Below are 17,848 nucleotides of genomic sequence, written 5' to 3'. Positions count from 1 at the left end.
TCTTAGAGATTTGCAAGGTCTGTTAATAATCTGACCAACTTCTGGGGTAGATAAAACTTTTGTTGGTCACAAAAAAAAGTTATAATAAAGTAATATGATCCCTGTAATATAAGGTCAAGTCTAATGATCCTATTTCTCAGCTCAGTCATTTTATTTCCAACATCCAAAGTTAAGAAGCAGCAGTCGGTTATAAGATGAACTACAACATTCTGATTGGACTGTGTGGGATTCAGGCATGATCCTGTTCTATTAGTTATAGGCAGAAGTAGGAAGATGAAATTGTTAAAATATAGCAACTTAACTAGTCTTCACCACCAAGTAAACAGAATTTTTTTTGTTCTACTGAGTATAATATTGTTCTATGAATAGTAGATGAAAATACATTAAATATAGATATATAATGATCTTCAGGGTTCTAATTATTCAAATTATATCCAAGGTTAAGCATAATGTTACAAAAACTTTCCATGTAGTGAAATGATCAGTCACTCTGACCAGTAAAAAGCATTTAATATATATATATATATATTTATTATATATACTTTTCATTGAAAAATGATCTAATACATTCAGGTTTGTGAAATGAACAAATTTAGCACATCTAAATATCATACTCAATTGCAGCAAATATAATTGAATATAATGGCATTTCAATATATTAAAATCCACTAATACCGTAGATATCAATGTAAAATATATGGCATAGTAAATATATTCAAATAGGAATTGTAAGTTTTAATATTTAATTTGTTTATAAATACCTACAATTTCTTGGTTGTAAAGTACAATGAATCACACATCAACATTATCACCATAATGAAGGTAAGTGATAAGCACTTTAATACATGTTTCAGAGGAATTCCCTAATTTAACTCTAAAAACATTACTATTGTTGCATTTTTCAAAAAGGAAAACTGAAAACTTTATAAAACCAGCTATTAAGATTGTAAAGTTAAGTGACAGAGCCATACACTATTTTATTGAGTACACAATACTACCTAAGAGTGTGATGTGCTAGTATTGTTAAGTATAATTAAGAAGTAAAAAATGATTCCAATTAAACTGGCATGTCTATCCACTGTAACACACATCCTCAAAGATGTGTGATGGAAACATGTCTCTTAAAATCAATAAATATAGTAACAGATAAAATGATAAAATACTGATTTATTACAACCTAGTGCACCTGAGTAATATAATGAATGACTCTTACCTTTGGCAAACATAGGCAAGATATCTGGGCTTCCCCAGCTCCATGTGTACTTGCTTTCATTAAAAAGAGAATCAAATTCTACAGGGTTTTCTTTCCATCCTTCCGGTAATGAAAAAAAAAGCAATAAGAACAATAAATAACCATGGCAAATAATCTCTAAATGATATATTCTTCAAATAACAGTACCTGGAGATGAAATACTAATGAATGTAATGAATCTTAATTTTAGGAAAAATCTTTAGACTGGCTTTTAAATTATAGATTTTGCCATACATTTTATGTTAGTATTTTTAAAGAGTAATAAAAGTCATTACTAAAATACAAAATCACTTTTTAATTTTTGAGCGTAGTATGTAGGTAAGTCAAACATCCATCCAACTATATTCTTTGAGTACCACAGGAAAATGGAAAGACTAAAGCTTAATTCCAAAATCAGTATCAATTTGTGGTCATGGGAACAAGGCATACAAAAACACTTTACCAGAAAAATGTGGAAAGGGGTAACAAGTTAGGCAAGATATGTACTCACTACCTTACTTATGTAACTATAACCCCTTTGTACATCACCTTGGCAATAAAATTAAAATTTAAAAAAAAACACTTTACAAAAGTATCTCAAAACATGCTTTTCAGCTTATGAGTAATTCGGTAGTAAAGAAGTAGCAAATACATTTGTACTTACAATTATTCATACAGTGGCAAATACATTTTTATGGTAAGAATTTCATTTAATTAAAAAAGTTTAAGCAGACAATACCTTTGGCAACTGCACTGACATCTTCATAAAACCCAGCTATCAAGGCTACATGACCTGGCCGAGATTCTGTTGGCACCCGTGTATGAGATATCCCCCAGCTGCCTTCATGCATTATGATGTTCCTAAATGATAACACAGATGAATAGTGAGTAGACTCTACTATCATAGTCTGCTCTTATAAGGCTTTAGAAAAGTAACATTATTACAGAAGAAATCAAGACTGAAAAGTTAAAATTCAAGATGGTAAGGAATATTTCAAAATCTAGCTGACTCCTCTGTAGTACCCATGCCACAAGTTCAATGCAGAAGCACAGGAAGCCCAAGTGGCACAATTTACCACTTAACCACTGCATAGAATCCCAAGACAAACACAACATTAAAGGTGTAAGTCACAAAACACTAAAGCATGTGTAGCTAATATACAAAATACCATTACATCAATGTCAAACTTCATTTGGTATGATGATCGTATTGTGGTTATTTAAGAGCAAGTCCTGTTCTTAAGAGATTTATGTTTGTTAGGGGTGAAATGTCACAATATCTTGCTTCTAAATAATCCAGGAATAAAACAATTAAAAGCAAGTATATGCATACACACAGCCCTGTATGTGTACATGTGTTTGTGGGTATATGTGTGTGTGGGTTATGTATACACGTGTATGAGCTGTGTATGTGTGTTGAGAGACTTTTAAAAGCTGAAAACAAATGCATATAGATATTCACAATATAATCCTTTGTTGAAAAACTTTTTTAACAATTTTTGAAAATTTCTCTTTTTTTGACAGCGCTAGTATTTAAGCTCAGAAATTCACACTTGCTAGGCACACAGGCACTCTACTGCTTAGGTCATAGTCTTTTCCCCCCTCTGGTTATTTGTTAGATATAATCTTTTTTGCTAGGTCTAGCATGGACCATTATTCTACTGTTTACACTTCTCAGTGTAGCTGACAGATGTGCAACAAAACACTCAGTCTTTTCTACTTAGATAGAATCATGTCAACATTTTTTTCCCTTGTTTTTAAAGCCCAAGCTGGCCTAGAATTAAAATCCTCCTGATGTTAGCCTCTTAGTTGGCTGGGATGACAGATGCACAACACTATGCCCAGGTTATTACTTGAGAAGAGGTCTTGCAAACCTTTTGCCTAGGGTGGCCTCAAATATATCTGCCTCCCAAGTAAGTAGCTAGGATTACAGTGATGAGTCCCCAAGCAGGTAAACAACTTGTATTCCTAATTACAAATTTAATCATATTCCTAAATTTGATATTAAGGCAGAAAAATGTTTATTTTGCTAAAACTTATCAATACTATGTTGTGTCACAGTGATTAGCAAAATGTAGGGAATAAAGAAAAATCACTAGTGATGCTAGTACAGAAAGAGAGCCAGCAGAGCAAGAAGAAACACAAGAAACACAAGCATAAACACTTGACTTTCAGTATTTTCTGAAAAAAAAAATGTTTATAGTTACTGGTTTAGATTCTTTTGATACTGATTAACCTTATAAAACTAATTTGGGTAAAACACATACATAGTAACTGTAAGGTCCGCCCTGGGCCATGTAGGCCCTGTGCAGATACTTTCCCCTACACCTGCATGTCTTCCCCCACCCTCACCCCCCAGTACCTGCATTACCTAGGTAACCAGCACACCTGGAAACAGTCACCTCCCCCTCTCCGAGGTCACATCCTGGGCTGCCCTGGTCATACCTCCCATTGGGAGGTATAAAATAGTCTATATAAGTCTCAGCCCTCATGGGACTTACACAACAGTAAGTAATACATAAAAGAAAAATTATTAGGGCTGGGAAGGTGGCTCAGTGGTAGAGTGCTTGTCTTCCATGCATGAGGCCCTGGGTCCGATTCCTCAGCACCACATAAGCAGAAAAAGCTGGAAGTGGTGCTGTGGCTCAAGTGGTAGGGCACTAGCCTTGAGCTGAAAAGCTGAGGGATAGTGCCCAGGCCCAGAGTTCAAGACTCATGACTAACAAAAAGAAAGAAAAAATATTAAACAAACTAGACAGAAAGTAATGCTGACAGTTGGGGACAGATAAGTAGATGAGTATTTAGATAAATCTCCTTTGGAATCTGATGTTAACCTCTCCATAAATCATTAGGAAGGGTTTTTGAGGGACTTCATATTAATCAGAAAAGATATATTGTTTATAGTAACTTTGTAAGCCAAAATAATTAAACATCTCTTTCCAAAGCCACTTAGTAAAAGCCAAAGTTACATTGAACTGTGGTAATAGACTTTATAGCAGGCTTTATTCAAGCTGTATTTTGGCTTAAACTCTGTATTTTCTAGTTAAACTTCAATGCATTTAGTATTTAATATTATTTCTTCTCATCACATGAAAAAACAGCAGATTTTAATAAATTAATAAATAGCAGATATAATAAATTGTTAGCTAGGTTTGAGAAATTACAATGAGTAGGCCAAATCAGATAGGGCTATATGTTTTGATTCTCCTGGTATCAGCTTCTACCATAATAAAAATAACATCTCAGAGAAAACAAACTGGCAATCTAGGGCTAATATAGAAATGCAAACGTGGCAGGGTCTCTTCTCTTTCTCATCACCCCTGCGCCCCTGTGAGACAAACAGTAAGGTATTTTGCTGTTTACCTGACCTCAGAATAACATTTCTAAGAGACACTCTGTACCCGTTGACATGCTTACCTAATAAATGGTGCTCGAGTGTTTCCATTCTCATCCAGTTCATAAAGTGTGTCTGCTCGAAGGCCGTCGGCAACAATCAACACTAATCTTTTTGCTGGAGGAGGCAATGCTGTAATCTGAGGAGTCATTCCATGAACCAACGGAGATGTAAAATAAATGTCAAAGATGGAGGCAAAGAACACAAAATGTATGAGCAATCCCAAAGCAAAAAATAACAGCATATCCCGTAACTGATTGATCTTCAAGAAAACCTGAAACAGGGAACAAAATTAAACTGAAATAATTCTTAGTACATATGTGTTTTCACATATTTTCATAAGTACATATAAACTGAACAGGTATTTTATTTTATTTTAAGTAGTTGTATAAAGGGGCTTCAAGTTAACAAATCAGTTTATAAGTACAACTCATCTTGATCAATGCCACCCCTTCCATAGGACATGTATTACAGAATATTAGATAGTTCACACCTCCTCTTCCACTTACAATAGTAACAATAAACATGATTTAACAATGAGATTGTGCCAGGAAAAAAAAAAAAAACAGCAAACTACACCACGGAAAAATTTCAAAAATGTTCATTAGGACTAACAACTGTTAATAAGTTTAAGTCCTTACTAAGCACATAAAAATTTTCAAGGAAGGGGGAGTAAGGGGGGGGGAAGGAGAAGGATTGGGATTGGGGGGGAGGGGGGAGGCTGGGAAGGGATGTGAAGGGTAAACAAAGGAAGAGGCTGCAATGCTTGGTAAGAAATGTACGCATTATCCTGCCCATGTAATTGTAACCCCTCTGTACAGTATGTTCACAAATAAAATAAAATTAAATTAAAAAAAAATTTTTCAAGGAAACAAAAAAGAATTAAACCACCTCTAAGATGAATTAAGGTTCAGTTAAAAAACATATATATCTTGCTTGTGCATATTACAATTGTTGCTATTATTTATAATTATTTAAATATTTGTAGATTGAATTTCATTAGTTTTTATCTTTTAGTGTAGTAATCAGCTCAAAGAGCCAAGGGGCTCTCTTGCCTATTACAAAATTGAAAGGAATCACGTATTCTATCCATTTAGGTGAGTTATACATAGGAAGTTAAATTTCATCTGTGCTTCAGAAAATCTGCACTCTATTTTTCTGCACTCTATTTTTAGTCCCTGAATCAATAAAAAAAAAAAGGCTACATTTATTCATTCAATAAAAATATTCTCGGGGCTAGGGGTTTAGCTCAGCAGAAGGGTGCCTGCCTGGCGAGCTCAAGGCCCTGGGTTCGGTCCTCAGCCCTGGAAAAAATGTTCTCTATACATGATGTCAGCATAATTATGAGTGTGAGGCAAAAAAGTACCAGGGAGATATAGTCACAGATATGACAAGCTTACAAATCCCAAAGACAACTCAGTAAAGCGAAAGGTTTCAATAACACTGTAAGACAGTATGCCATTAAACAGTATGCCATCAAACTTGCTATAGGAGGATTTTTCACATCAGTCTACTAATTTGCTTTTGTTAACAGATCTTTCTAAAGAATAAGAAAGAAAAAAAAATCACTTGAACTTGATCTTACTTGAATCAGTATTGGCTACATATAATGACCCTGGGTTGAAATACACCAAAGATAGAATCATTTGAATTATAGACACATCTTTTTCCAGGACTGAAGAATCATCATACCATGGATAAAAGGATGGCAAAATAGGCTGCAAAAATGAAAGAAATATTAGAAAAAAATGCTTATCAAAGGTAAATAAAAAACCCATACAACAAAGAAAATATGTCAGCGCCAAAAGGTCAAATCATATGCTAATTTTTTTAGAAAATCAAGAGTAAACTAAATATCAAAGTCCAAAGAACATAAAATTTCTTAGTGAGCAGTAATAATCAAAAGCAATGGTCTCAGTGTAAATGTTTGCTCCTTTTTTAATCTACATGAGCTCAATGAGACCATAAGCAGAAACTTAATAATGGCATTCTAAGTATAAATAACAAAATTGTTAATAAATAATATAGGAAAATTACCTATGCTTCTACCACCTGGAATAAAGTCTTTGTTAATAGTTTCTTACAATTTTCATCCTATCTACATTTTGTAAAAGCACACAATTTTACTTATTCATTTTTTCTTTTTTTTTTTTTTTTTTTTGGGGGGGGGTCCTGTCATGGGGCCTGAACTCTGGGCCTGGGCGCTGTCCCTCAGCTCTTCAGCTCAAGGCTAGCACTCTACCACTTGAGCCACAGCGCCACTTCCGGCTTTTTTCTCTCTTTTTTTTTTTTTTTGCTTATGTGGTCCTGAGGAATCAAACCCAGGGCCTCAGGCACGCAAGGCAAGCGCTCTACCACTGAGCCACCTTCCCAGCACTTATTCATTTTTTCTTTTGCATACATTAACATTTCTTTTTCAAAAATTAAACATTTTCCCACATATCACTTACCACACTGTTTTCTATTCTACAGAGTCTTATTTTCCTGATGAATCTAAGGTTGAAATTTTTTCTAATTTTTCACTATGAAAAGCATCACTGTGGCTGGGAGTTGGTGACTCACACCTCTAATCCTAATTACTCAGGAGGCTGTGGTCTGAGGATGTTTGAAGCCAGCTGGGCAGCAAAGTATGTGAGTGGAGGTTTGGCAAAAGTACTAAAGTGCCAGCCTTGAACTAAAAGACAAGTGAGCATGTGCTGGTGGCTCAGCTAGCTACTCAGAAGGCTGAGATCTGAGGACAGAGATTCAATGTCAGTCCAGGTAGCAAAGTCTGAGACTCTTATCTCTATTAACACCAGAAAACCAGAAGTGGAGATGTTGCTTAAAGTGGTAGAGCCATAGCCTTGAGTGAAAAAAGCTCAGGGACAGTGCTCAGGACCTGAGTTCAAGCTCTACAACCTAGAGAAAAAAATAAAAAGGCCAAGCAGGAACTTAAGGTCCTAAGTTCAAGCATTAGTACTGACACACATACAAAACTCAATGTGAATAATTAAAATTTATATATAATTGTATATTCTTAAATATATCTCATATTATGTTTTAAACAAGCCATAAGTACAACCATTAATTCACAAGCTATAGGCACCTTTACTGCTTTTGACATCTGTATACAGAAACAATTTTTTTAATTGAACATTGATTCTCCTAACAATAAATTAATTCAGTAACTCAGCAATAAATATTTCTCTCCTTTGCTTATTTCATAAGCCATCCTAAGGAAAAAGCTGCCATTTCCAATAGATACAGCATAACAAAGAAAATTGGATAAATGAAAAGGAGATGTGGTATATAATATTCAGGCAATACTTCAAACAGAATTTTTAATATCTTTTATTATTATTCAATGTGTTCACTTTATTTCATGAAAATTTTCAAATATTTTCATGGCCATTACCATATATATATATAAACTTTAGCTCCTGTTTTAAAATATTTTAAGATATACTGAAATTCTCCTCCTTGACTATGCCTTCAGGATAATTCAAGAAAGCCCCAATATCCATCAGGAGCTATCAAAGTTCAACACCAAGATAGTCTAAGACTCTTTTGGACAACCTTAGAGGAAACCTACCAGTGTAAGCATGAAAACTTATAAAGCAAAAGAAGTACCAGATAAAATTATTTTAAAATGGGAAACAAACTTTCCTAGACTTAAAGAAAATAGAACAAAATTTTACTGTTAAATATATCTCTTGAAAAAAGTAAATATATTCATGTGGGTGAAATTTGACTAACCTCTGTTAGAATAAAAGCCTATTTGACTAAATCTAGTATCTTAGACCAATATCTTAGAAATATTAAACATTAAAATTGGCTTGCTTTATTCAGTGAAACAAAGTATCACTTAACATGTAAACAGACATGTAAAGACCTTCAAGAATACTTATGAGCATTACTGCTCTTGATAGGAGTTTTTTAGGAAAATATTTTCCCTTGTATATCACTATATATGCCTTCTTTCAATTAGTAACAATGAACTACACATTGTATTTCATTAGGTACTTTCTAAGAGCACCGTCACCCAGTTTTTTCTTTCCAGGTTGGCATTCTACCATTTAAGCCATACCTCTACTTCCAGCTTTTTGCTGGTTAATTGGAGGTAATTATTTCATGGACTTTCCTGCCCAGGCTGGCTTTGACCCTAAATGCACAGATCTCAGCCTCCTGAGTAGGCAGGATTACAGCAAGCCATTGGTGCTCAGCTCTGTTTTGTATTGGGTTTTGTTGTTATTTTAACAGGATGTCATCCTTTCTGCAAATATTACTCCTTTCATTTTCTACTTACATTCTTGTCTCACTTTGGTTACTGAATTTTGAAATTACTCAAAATTGGTCTTAGGCTACCTTATCACCCAGTTCTTTCTATCCTGCCTTTATTTAATCATATCCTTATTTGCATACCTGAGGAAATGATACCATATTATCCTGAAGTATGCAAGTCACAGAATTATCCATCATTCATTTTACCACACTCTCCCTTATATTTCATCCAAGAATTGAGTCTACTTTATTTTCTTGGCTCTTACTCTACTCCCATTCCTGTAGTCCTCCAGGTATGCCATCTCTTGCCTGAACTACTGCACCAGGCAGGCTGACTCCTAATATTGTCTTGGCACACAGTCATAGTATTATTTTCATGCTTTTTTTAAAAAAACAAAAGACAGTTATGCACATCTTAGATGCTGTATAAAACCCTGCTGTACTGCTCTCCATCCTAGTCAAGACTTACAAGGTCTTACATGGACTGGTCGCTGGTCGCTGCTTCCTTTTCTAACCTCATCCCATAATACTACCCTTTATCGCAGTTTAGCTCATTTCACCATTCTCCTTTATTTCTCCGAGTATCCCATGTGCCCCATTGCTACACAATGTCCTCTCCATAGAACGTACTTCCAACCTAGCCTCCACTCTCACTTGTCACGCTGTCTCCTTTCAACCTCACTTCCTTAGGGACTGTGCAGGCTAAATCTGAAACCAAAACCTTTGGATTGAGTACTTAACAATGTCTTTGACTGTTTGGACTAACGTCTCTCTCCACCACGTCACTGTAATTCTAGGGAAGGAGGATAGGACATCACTAATGTCCATCACAGTCCTATATGCACTTGATAAGGACTGAGGTTTTCTGAATTATTTACCATATCAAAGACAATATGCGCTATGGACACTAGAGGTCGCTGTGATTCCCTTTTTAATTCTAGACCAGATCTGTAAAGACTGAACTACCTGTAAAAAAAAAAAAAGACCCACATTTTATGTGTAAGTAATCTCTGATACATAAAAAGCTCAGTAAATTTAAAGTATTGGTATTTACACATTACTTATTATAGCCAAACACATGAATATTAAGCAATACTATCATGTGATATTTCTCTTTAAAGACAATCACTTCTTGTTCCCATTTATTAAGAATGAAACTCCTGCCATGGTTCAATTGTTTGGAAACTTTCCAATCTTCATGCATCAATAAAATCTATCTGGCTTACATCTGTTGGATGTTTAACACACACTGAAAAGTAAAAAATTATTAGATATTACTAAAACTTTAGAACGTTAGCCTCCCAAAAATATTCCTCTTTTTTTTTTTTTTTTTTTTTGGTGGTGGTGGGGCTTGAACTCTGGGCCTGGGTGCTGTCTCTCAAGGCTAATACTCTAACACTTTGAGCCACAGCTCAATTTCTGGCTTTTTGGTAGTTAATTTTTTTTTTTTAATTTTCTTGCTGGTCCTGAGCTTGAACTCTGGGCCTGGGCTCTGTCCCTTAACTCTTCAGCTCAAGGTGAGTACTCTACGTCTTGAGCCACAGCTCCACTTCCATTTTTCTGGTAGTTTATTGGAGACAAGAGATTCATGGACTTTCCTGCCTGGGCTGGCTTTGAACCACAATCCTCAGATCTCAGCTTCCTGAGTAGCTAGGGTTACAGGCCTGAGCTACCAGTACCCAACTCCAAAAATATTCTTTAACACTTAAATGATTAAAGTGCTTGGAAAATAAATTTTATCTTTTTATTTCTAAAATACAAACTTCAGTAACTATTATTATGCAGATAAAACATTAGCTATAAAGGCTAAATCTTCAGTAGAAAGGAAATTTCCCAATAATATTAGTAATAAATTTTGATAGGCAGAGATCAGAAATTATTATATATTGTGCCACTTGCATATTTTTATTGATAAATAAAAATCTACTCTAGTCAGGTGGTAGCAGCTTAGGCTTACAATCCTAGCTGCTCGGGAAGTTGGGATTGAAGCATCGAGGTTCAAAGCCAGCACAGGCAGGAAAGTCTGTGAGACTCTTATCTCCAATTAACCTTCACAAATCTAGAAGTGGAATTGTGCTTCAAGTAGTAGAGCACCAACCTTTAGCAAAAGAACTAAAGGTCAGATCCTGACCCGGAGTTCAAGTCCCAGTACAGGAACAACAAAACAACGTGTTCTGATGGGGGTATATAGAGGTATCCCTCTAGGCACTTCCCAGGACCTACTGGGAAGACTGGCCAGTTCATTTGTTATGGGCTTGCAAGGTCACAAAACAAGCCCGCGCTTACAGGATAGGCATTAGATGTAGTAAAAACGCGTTTCTCTATGTTCATCAAGAAAGAACTTCTACATCCAACTTCTTACAGTTCTCCAAGGAAACATTTTTAATCTATTTTCAACCTGAGTGTTAGAACTCAGATCCTAAATTAAGGGTATTTCCTTTTAGCTCTGCTGTCCTAATTACTTTTTCAGGCTTTATCTGCTAAAACAGTAGCTATTTGGTTTCTAAAAATGTTTCAGTAACTACTATTTCATTAATTAATAACTGGCCATACTAACATTTATGGCTTACCACTGTGACAAGACTATTCTCAATTTTATGCCTTTCATTATCCCCTTTAGCAGATGAATGCCAGAGAGTTTGACAGAATTTAGGCTTGAATTTTTTCAAGGTCTCATAATTTATATGTATAGTTGGGACTTTAGCTTAGGCTTAGATTTCTAAAATTTTGCATTACAGAGATGGATATATTGTACAAACAATCCATTCTTTTGTACAAACAATCCATTCTATTGTACAAACTAACCATTCTTTTCCTGTGTCATTCACTAATCCTCCATTCCAGTGTTTAACTTTTAATCACTTTGGCAAACTGAAATAAGGATCGGCAATCCCTTTTGATTTAAAAAAATATGTAGAAGATAGAGTATTGGTCATTTTAATATCATTGATATAATTGGTATTATTCCCTAACGTTGGAATTTCTCGTATTTTCTTCAACTAGTGGCACTGAAAAATATTTAACATAGAATATCATGAGGTAGTCCTATAAAAAATTTATATTCTAAAGTAAGCAAGGGCAGGGTAAGATCTGGAGGATGGCAGGACACGGCCATGTTGGACAGAAACGTTTGTGATGCGCTATCTCCAAAAGAACCAGCAAAAAGTTAGGCTGGAAGCATAACTCAAGTGGTGGCATGCCAGCTAAGCGAGCAAGCAATCAAGCCCAGTACCAGCCAAAATAAAAATAAAAATAGCTCAGAGTTCCATTCAAATGAACATTTCAGTTTGCTGAACCTGGTTCAACTGAAACTGAAGCCTACAACTGTTGGCATATGTTACCTGTAAACCAATAACCTGACCTAAGGTTATATAAGAATGCTCTACTTTTATTTTTCCACAAAGGATACTTTACGGCTTCAGTGTAATATGTAACTTGCCTGATAGTCATAATCACAGCTGCCTATTTGTTTTGGTGCCTACTGAGGGCTGTACAGTAGGAAATTGAAAACCTGCATAAGTAGCAAGTTGTGTGAGAAAATAAGCCATCAGCAATAGCTAGTTCTGTCCATTGGAAAACATTGCTTTTTTCAGCTTGTAGCCAAAAGGTAATGGAAAAGATAAGCGCCCGTCTTCCCAATTAAAGACTTCAATGTCAACGCACCACAAAGGAAATCAATACTGCGTACAGCGCTCCACCTTTAAAATCAAGTTCCACAAGCAAAACCTCCATCCTAGCTTCAACCAACCAGGCAGAGAGCGTGCAGGGCATTGTGGGAAAAGGATGGGTTGGGACGGGCCACAAACGACGGGACTTCCTTTGAAGACTTATTGGTGGAGCTCCTGGGGACGGGTCCTAGAAAATCTCTGGGCTTTAGCTTACTCTCCAGAGAAAAGTCCCTGCTGTGAGAATTGTGTGCTGAGTCCCAGGTGTTCCGTGAGCGAGTACTTAACACTGTGGTCACAGACCGACGCTGGGCATTGCATCTTCCATTCAAACTCCACGGCGCACCGCGCTTCCCACGGGCGGGGGGAGCCCTCGCCCACACCCAAGCCACTCGGGGCTGTCGCCAGGCCTCCACGGGGACAAAACACAGGGGCGGGAAGGGCAGGAAGCCCGGCTCTGGCCAGCGTGTGCGGGGCACTCGGCCTCCGCGCTGAGGAGACGTCACCGAGAGCAAACAGTGGAGCGGATCCGCGGGACCACGGTTCCCGCGAGGCCGCGGCTCCGGGGCCGCCGCGCTCCAGCGCGATGGTCCCGGGACGTTACCTGGGTCAGACCTGATCTCGGAAACGAGGCCTCCTCAGCGTGAAGGCAGGACCAAAGGCCATGGAGCTATCGGAAGGGTTCCCCACAGCCCACGCAACGGACAACCACCAGGGTGTCCCTAAAACCACCTCCACACCTGACCCTCAACCACCAGACGCCCCCGACACTGCCCGAGCCGCGGCAACTCTCACGATAATTCCCGGGCCAATCCCCTGGCATCCCAGCCAATCAGGAGGAGTGATGGGCGGGGTTTTGCTTTTGAGCCGGGAGCGGGTCCTTCAATCTTGGAGCTTTGGGGCTGAGATAAGGCGGGGCTGAGGCGTGCTGGGGCGGGGTTAAGGCGGGGAGAGGGCGGGACACACCGCAGTTCTCGCGAGACTGGGGACCAGGAAGACGCCTGCAGAGCCGGCTGCTGGTGCAGCGGCTGCTGGAGCAGTGGGTGTTGCCGCACCCGGACCTCCTACTTCCGAGCCAGGGCTTAGCCTCCAGGTGGGGAGGCGGGACGTGGTTGGGCCGTGGCGGTGTAGGTGCTGCGAGGCCACCGACGCTCAGACTCAGGCTGCGGCCTGGTGGCGCCTGCCAGGGAGGCGCCCACTCTCCTGTCAGGATAAGATGGCGGCGATGGCGCCCGGAGGTGGCGGCGGCGGCGGCGGCGGCGTGAATCCGTTCCTCAGCGACTCGGATGAGGAGGACGACGAGGTAGCGGCGACCGAGGAGCGGCGGGCAGGACTTCGGCTGGGTACCGGCGTGGGCCTGGACCCCGGCTCTGCGGGCTCGCTGTCGCCACAGGATCCCCTGGCCTTGGGGAGCGGCGCGCGGCCGGGGGTCCCGGCGGAGGCGGCGGCGGCGATGGCCCTGGGGGGCGCCGGGGAGACCCCGGCTCGCTTGTCGATCGATGCCATCGCCGCCCAGCTGTTGCGCGATCAGTACCTGCTGACTGCCCTGGAGCTGCACACGGAACTGTTGGAGAGCGGCCGCGAGCTGCCTCGGCTGCGCGACTACTTCTCCAATCCAGGCAACTTCGAGAGGCAGAGCGGTACCCCGCCGGGGATCGGGGCTCCCGGGATCCCCGGAGCGGCGGGCATCGGAGGCGCTGCAGGTCGGGAGCCGAGCACGGCGTCGGGCGGGGGACAGCTCAGTAAGTCGGTGCTGCCCGTCACGCCCGCAGGGTTGTTTGGGATGGTGGGGAGTTACTGTGGGGGTGTCGGGGTGGGGGGGACTTCTGGGGAAGGGGTTTTTCTATATATGCGGGGATGTCATTGGGGGCCAGTGAATGTTGGGTTGGGAGGTAGTGTATTTTGCTAGACGCCAAGGAATCCAACAGTGTCTGTTGTTCCTCCGGGCCTCCAGTTGGGTGTTGCACTTGCTCCTGGGATCCCCACCCCCATAGGAGTCGGTTCCTATAAATGATCAAGTTTGCAGTTTACAGGTTCTTGCGGGACTTGAGAACGCGACCTAAACGTTTGCTCTAAACGTTTTTGCGTCCCCCTCCCCGCCCCCCCCCCCCCCCCCCCCGTCTCCTGAATCACACTACCAGGAAACAGTGTTCTTCTAACTGCCCTCAGTCATTCTTTGGTTCACAATCAAGAGAAAAGGTATAGGAAATAAATGTTGCTTCTGTCTCCTAAAGCCAGATGCAGCTAAGAAGAACCTGTTGTCTTTGGGACTTTTTTTTTTTTGTCGTTTATTCAGAAAATGGGGTTTCAGTTCTTTTGTACAATTAATATATAGTATTGAAAAAAGAAGGGACTGGATTTTCTGCTGCATAAAGTTTGTTTAAAAAGTCTTTACACTTTAATGGCACCAGCAATTCGAATTGTTAAACGTAGAGGTAGTGGAACTGCCAAGAGTGCATTTTCTTATCAAGATACATCCTGGCTAACCAAGGTGGCTTATGCCTGTAATCCCACATGTCCAGGAGGCAGGGCCCTGGAGGATCTTGTTGGAGGCCAGTTGGGAGGAAGGAGGGGGGAGGGTAGCAAGACCCTATCTCAACTAATAAGCCGAGCCTAGTGTTTCACATCTGTGATTTAGCTACTTGGAAGGTATACCTTGGAAATCCTGTCCAGACTAGCCCCACACAAAAATCCCACTGAGCTTAAGTGGTAGAGCACCTGCTTAGCAAGCTTAAGTCCCAGAGTTAAAAAAAACAGTGTTGCTCCCAAAAGAACCACATTTCTTTTTTGGATAAGGAATTTTCTCAGTAGATATAACTTCCATAGTTTGTAGGACAGTTTTCTTTTCCAAGAAGAGATTTTCTTATTGCTCACCTTTAACACATAAAATATGACAAAGAACAATTTTCTGAATTCTTTCATGATTCTCCCTGGCAAAGGCTTCCTCTCTCCTCAAGGCCTAGCTCCAATGTCACCTTTGTAAATGTTTCACACACTCCCTGGCTTAGTTAATTTAATTGCTTGGTTCTTCTACTGTGCCACTTTCAAACCTCCATCCATCATAGAGCCTTTAGCTCTTTTGGATTTTATTTGATTGCAGTAATTTCACCATGAGCTTGACAGTTTCTTGAATTATTCATCTTCCTCTATTTCCTCTCTCCTTTGACCATGCTGTTTTTCCCCAGCACCTATGGAAGGTACTTTTATCTCCCTGTGTTCCATAGTCCTTCCTAAGTGTCACCATTGCTGCCCTTTCATGTTCCTTTCTTCCCAGTTCTCTTCCCTCCTGCTTTACACAAGGGTTCCTTTCCTGTCTTAAGTTGAGAGAGGGTCTGATGCTTTTGCTTTTTGAGAGAGAAAATATCGACAGAATATTTGTAAAATTTATTAAGTTTGCTGTTCTTAGATAAATGGGGTTGTCTGTTGTCTGGGCCACTGACATTTCAATATATCTATTGCCTAACTCATTTTTCTTCCCATGGCTTTCCAGTTGTTTCAAGATTAATAATAATTCTTGTAAAAATGTAGCCTATTTTCCTTGCAGCTTATAATAAATATATTTGATACTTAGTAGTTTTACATTGATGCATTTGAAACTTTGAGCCGCTTAGGGTTACATGGAAACAAAAGTATAATGGAGGTTACCTTCTTGATAGAGAGGGAGGGTTGAAGACTGTGGGTGCATGGCTCAAGTGGTAGAGCCCTGAGTTCAAACTCTAATAACTCCAAATGAGAGTTAGAGAATATCCTTCTGTGGTAAAAGATACATAATGGTATGTATTCGAAAATGCTTGTCAGTTACGGAAATGAAATAGCCCTTGTGGAGAAGTTTGACTCTCAAAGATAAGTAGTGGTTTTGAATAATTAGTAACGTTATTATCCTGAATGAGAGAAGGAAAGAAAGATAAAAATTATTTTTGTTTCTCCTTGCATAACGCATTATCTGGGAACATCAAGCTACCTTGCTTACTGTTATCTGGCTCACAACATAATAAAATGATTCAATTTAGATAGTTGAAAAAAATCCAGTATGACATTTTTAAACTCTGTGGCAATATATAGGGAAGCAGGATATATTAGTCTGGGAAGATAGACCTTTTTAATCTCAAAAATTAACATTGTGCTCTCTGTTTTTAGGCTAAAAGTTAATTTGGACAAATTTTGTTAAATGAAAAATAGAGAAAGGTCTTAAATACGAACAGCTTTTTCCACAAGTTTTTTTTTTTTTACTGAGTTGCTAATAAGTACAATGAGCTTTGATAATTACATGTGACTTTTAAATTATTTACACTAAAACCATGAACCTCCCCTGGTAGCTAAGAATACAAGCCCTCACCACTGATTGAGAGTCTCACTGACTTGTCTTCAAACCAGGCCCTTCTGCATCTCTGCCTCTATAATGGCTGGAATGGTAGCGGGTGAGACACCATGCCCAGCTGCAATTAGCTGGCCCCATCTTACTGAAACAGGAGACAGTACTACTCTCCAATTCCACATAAATACTTTCTAAGCTAAGGACGATGTGAACAAGTTGAGTGTACTTTGGGTTGGTTGGCTACTTTTCTTTGAGAAACTCGTCACAGAGTTCTTAGAAATTAATCTACTGTACAATTGAATCTAGCAATGACGCTTCCCAGGAATCAGCACAAGTGAATACTAAGCCATAATAGAATGAAGGAGAATGTTTTAGGGCTGGGATGTGTGAATTACAGCAAGATTCATGACATATGTTGTCCTGAACAAAATAGAGAAATAAGGGTGTAATTGAGTTGCTGTGGCAAGATAAAGCAACCTCGGGTCTGTGCCATCAATGCAATTCTCCACGTGGCCTACAATTTGAAGACCAGTGGACTCATAGAAATAATATCTAACTCTCAGTTTGGTCTCCTGCTTCAAGATTTGCTACCTTGGGTAAATCACTTTTATTTTCATTTATTTTGGTTTGGTTTGGATTTTGGGGGCTTAGGCAATACTCAGCTTGAACTCAGGACTTCAAGTCTGCTCAGCTTGCTTGCTTGGCTGGCACTCTACCACTTGAGCCAAAGCTGTCTTTCCCTGAATCTCAGCCTCCTGAGTCAGTAGGCATGGGCCACAGACACCTAGCTCAGGAATCACCTTTTAAGCCTTGTTATTAATAAAGTTCATGTGAGAATAGTATGTAAAATAATTTCAAAACTCATTTTACAGTAATTTATTTTATGAGAAAAAGTGAAATACTAGAGGCCACTAGCTCTGATTTGCTGATAGTGAGAAATAAGAAAGTTAGGAGGTATCTAATAGTATAGGATTAAGCTGGAC

At 39.3% G+C, this 17,848-nt stretch overlaps 2 protein-coding genes across 9 annotated transcripts in view; one reads left to right on the top strand and one right to left on the bottom strand.

Annotated features, from left to right (window-relative positions):
- Positions 1 to 13,321, bottom strand: part of Pign (phosphatidylinositol glycan anchor biosynthesis class N) — a 97,433-nt gene extending 84,112 nt beyond the window's left edge. Inside the window, exons 1-5 of one of the 3 annotated variants that reach the window (XM_070029007.1) lie at positions 13,155 to 13,321; positions 6,211 to 6,343; positions 4,649 to 4,899; positions 1,971 to 2,092; positions 1,214 to 1,312 (exon numbers count right to left, since the gene is read on the bottom strand). In XM_070029007.1, coding sequence (XP_069885108.1) covers positions 1,214 to 1,312; positions 1,971 to 2,092; positions 4,649 to 4,869 — 442 coding nt within the window. In that variant the 5' untranslated portion in view covers positions 4,870 to 4,899; positions 6,211 to 6,343; positions 13,155 to 13,321. Of the gene's footprint in view, positions 1 to 1,213; positions 1,313 to 1,970; positions 2,093 to 4,648; positions 4,900 to 6,210; positions 6,344 to 12,548; positions 12,564 to 13,154 lie in introns of those variants that run through there. The other 2 variants (XM_070029008.1, XM_070029009.1) reach the window with 2 other exon arrangements.
- A 198-nt stretch (positions 13,322 to 13,519) lies between these two features.
- Relch (RAB11 binding and LisH domain, coiled-coil and HEAT repeat containing) overlaps positions 13,520 to 17,848 on the top strand; it is an 89,362-nt gene continuing 85,033 nt past the window's right edge. For 2 of the 6 annotated variants that reach the window (XM_070029002.1, XM_070029001.1), the window contains exon 1: positions 13,568 to 14,292. In XM_070029002.1, the coding sequence (XP_069885103.1) occupies positions 13,767 to 14,292 (526 nt within the window). In that variant the 5' untranslated portion in view covers positions 13,568 to 13,766. Of the gene's footprint in view, positions 14,293 to 17,848 lie in introns of all 6 variants that reach the window. The other 4 variants (XM_070029000.1, XM_070029006.1, XM_070029005.1 and 1 more) reach the window with 4 other exon arrangements.

The sequence above is a fragment of the Dipodomys merriami genome, unplaced genomic scaffold, assembly GCF_024711535.1.
Source record: "Dipodomys merriami isolate MVZ:Mamm:240054 unplaced genomic scaffold, mDipMer1.0.p SCAF_2, whole genome shotgun sequence".
In the NCBI taxonomy this organism is placed as follows: domain Eukaryota; kingdom Metazoa; phylum Chordata; class Mammalia; order Rodentia; family Heteromyidae; genus Dipodomys; species Dipodomys merriami.
Note: the sequence above shows the minus strand (reverse complement) of the source record. Positions and strands in the feature narration are given on the sequence as shown.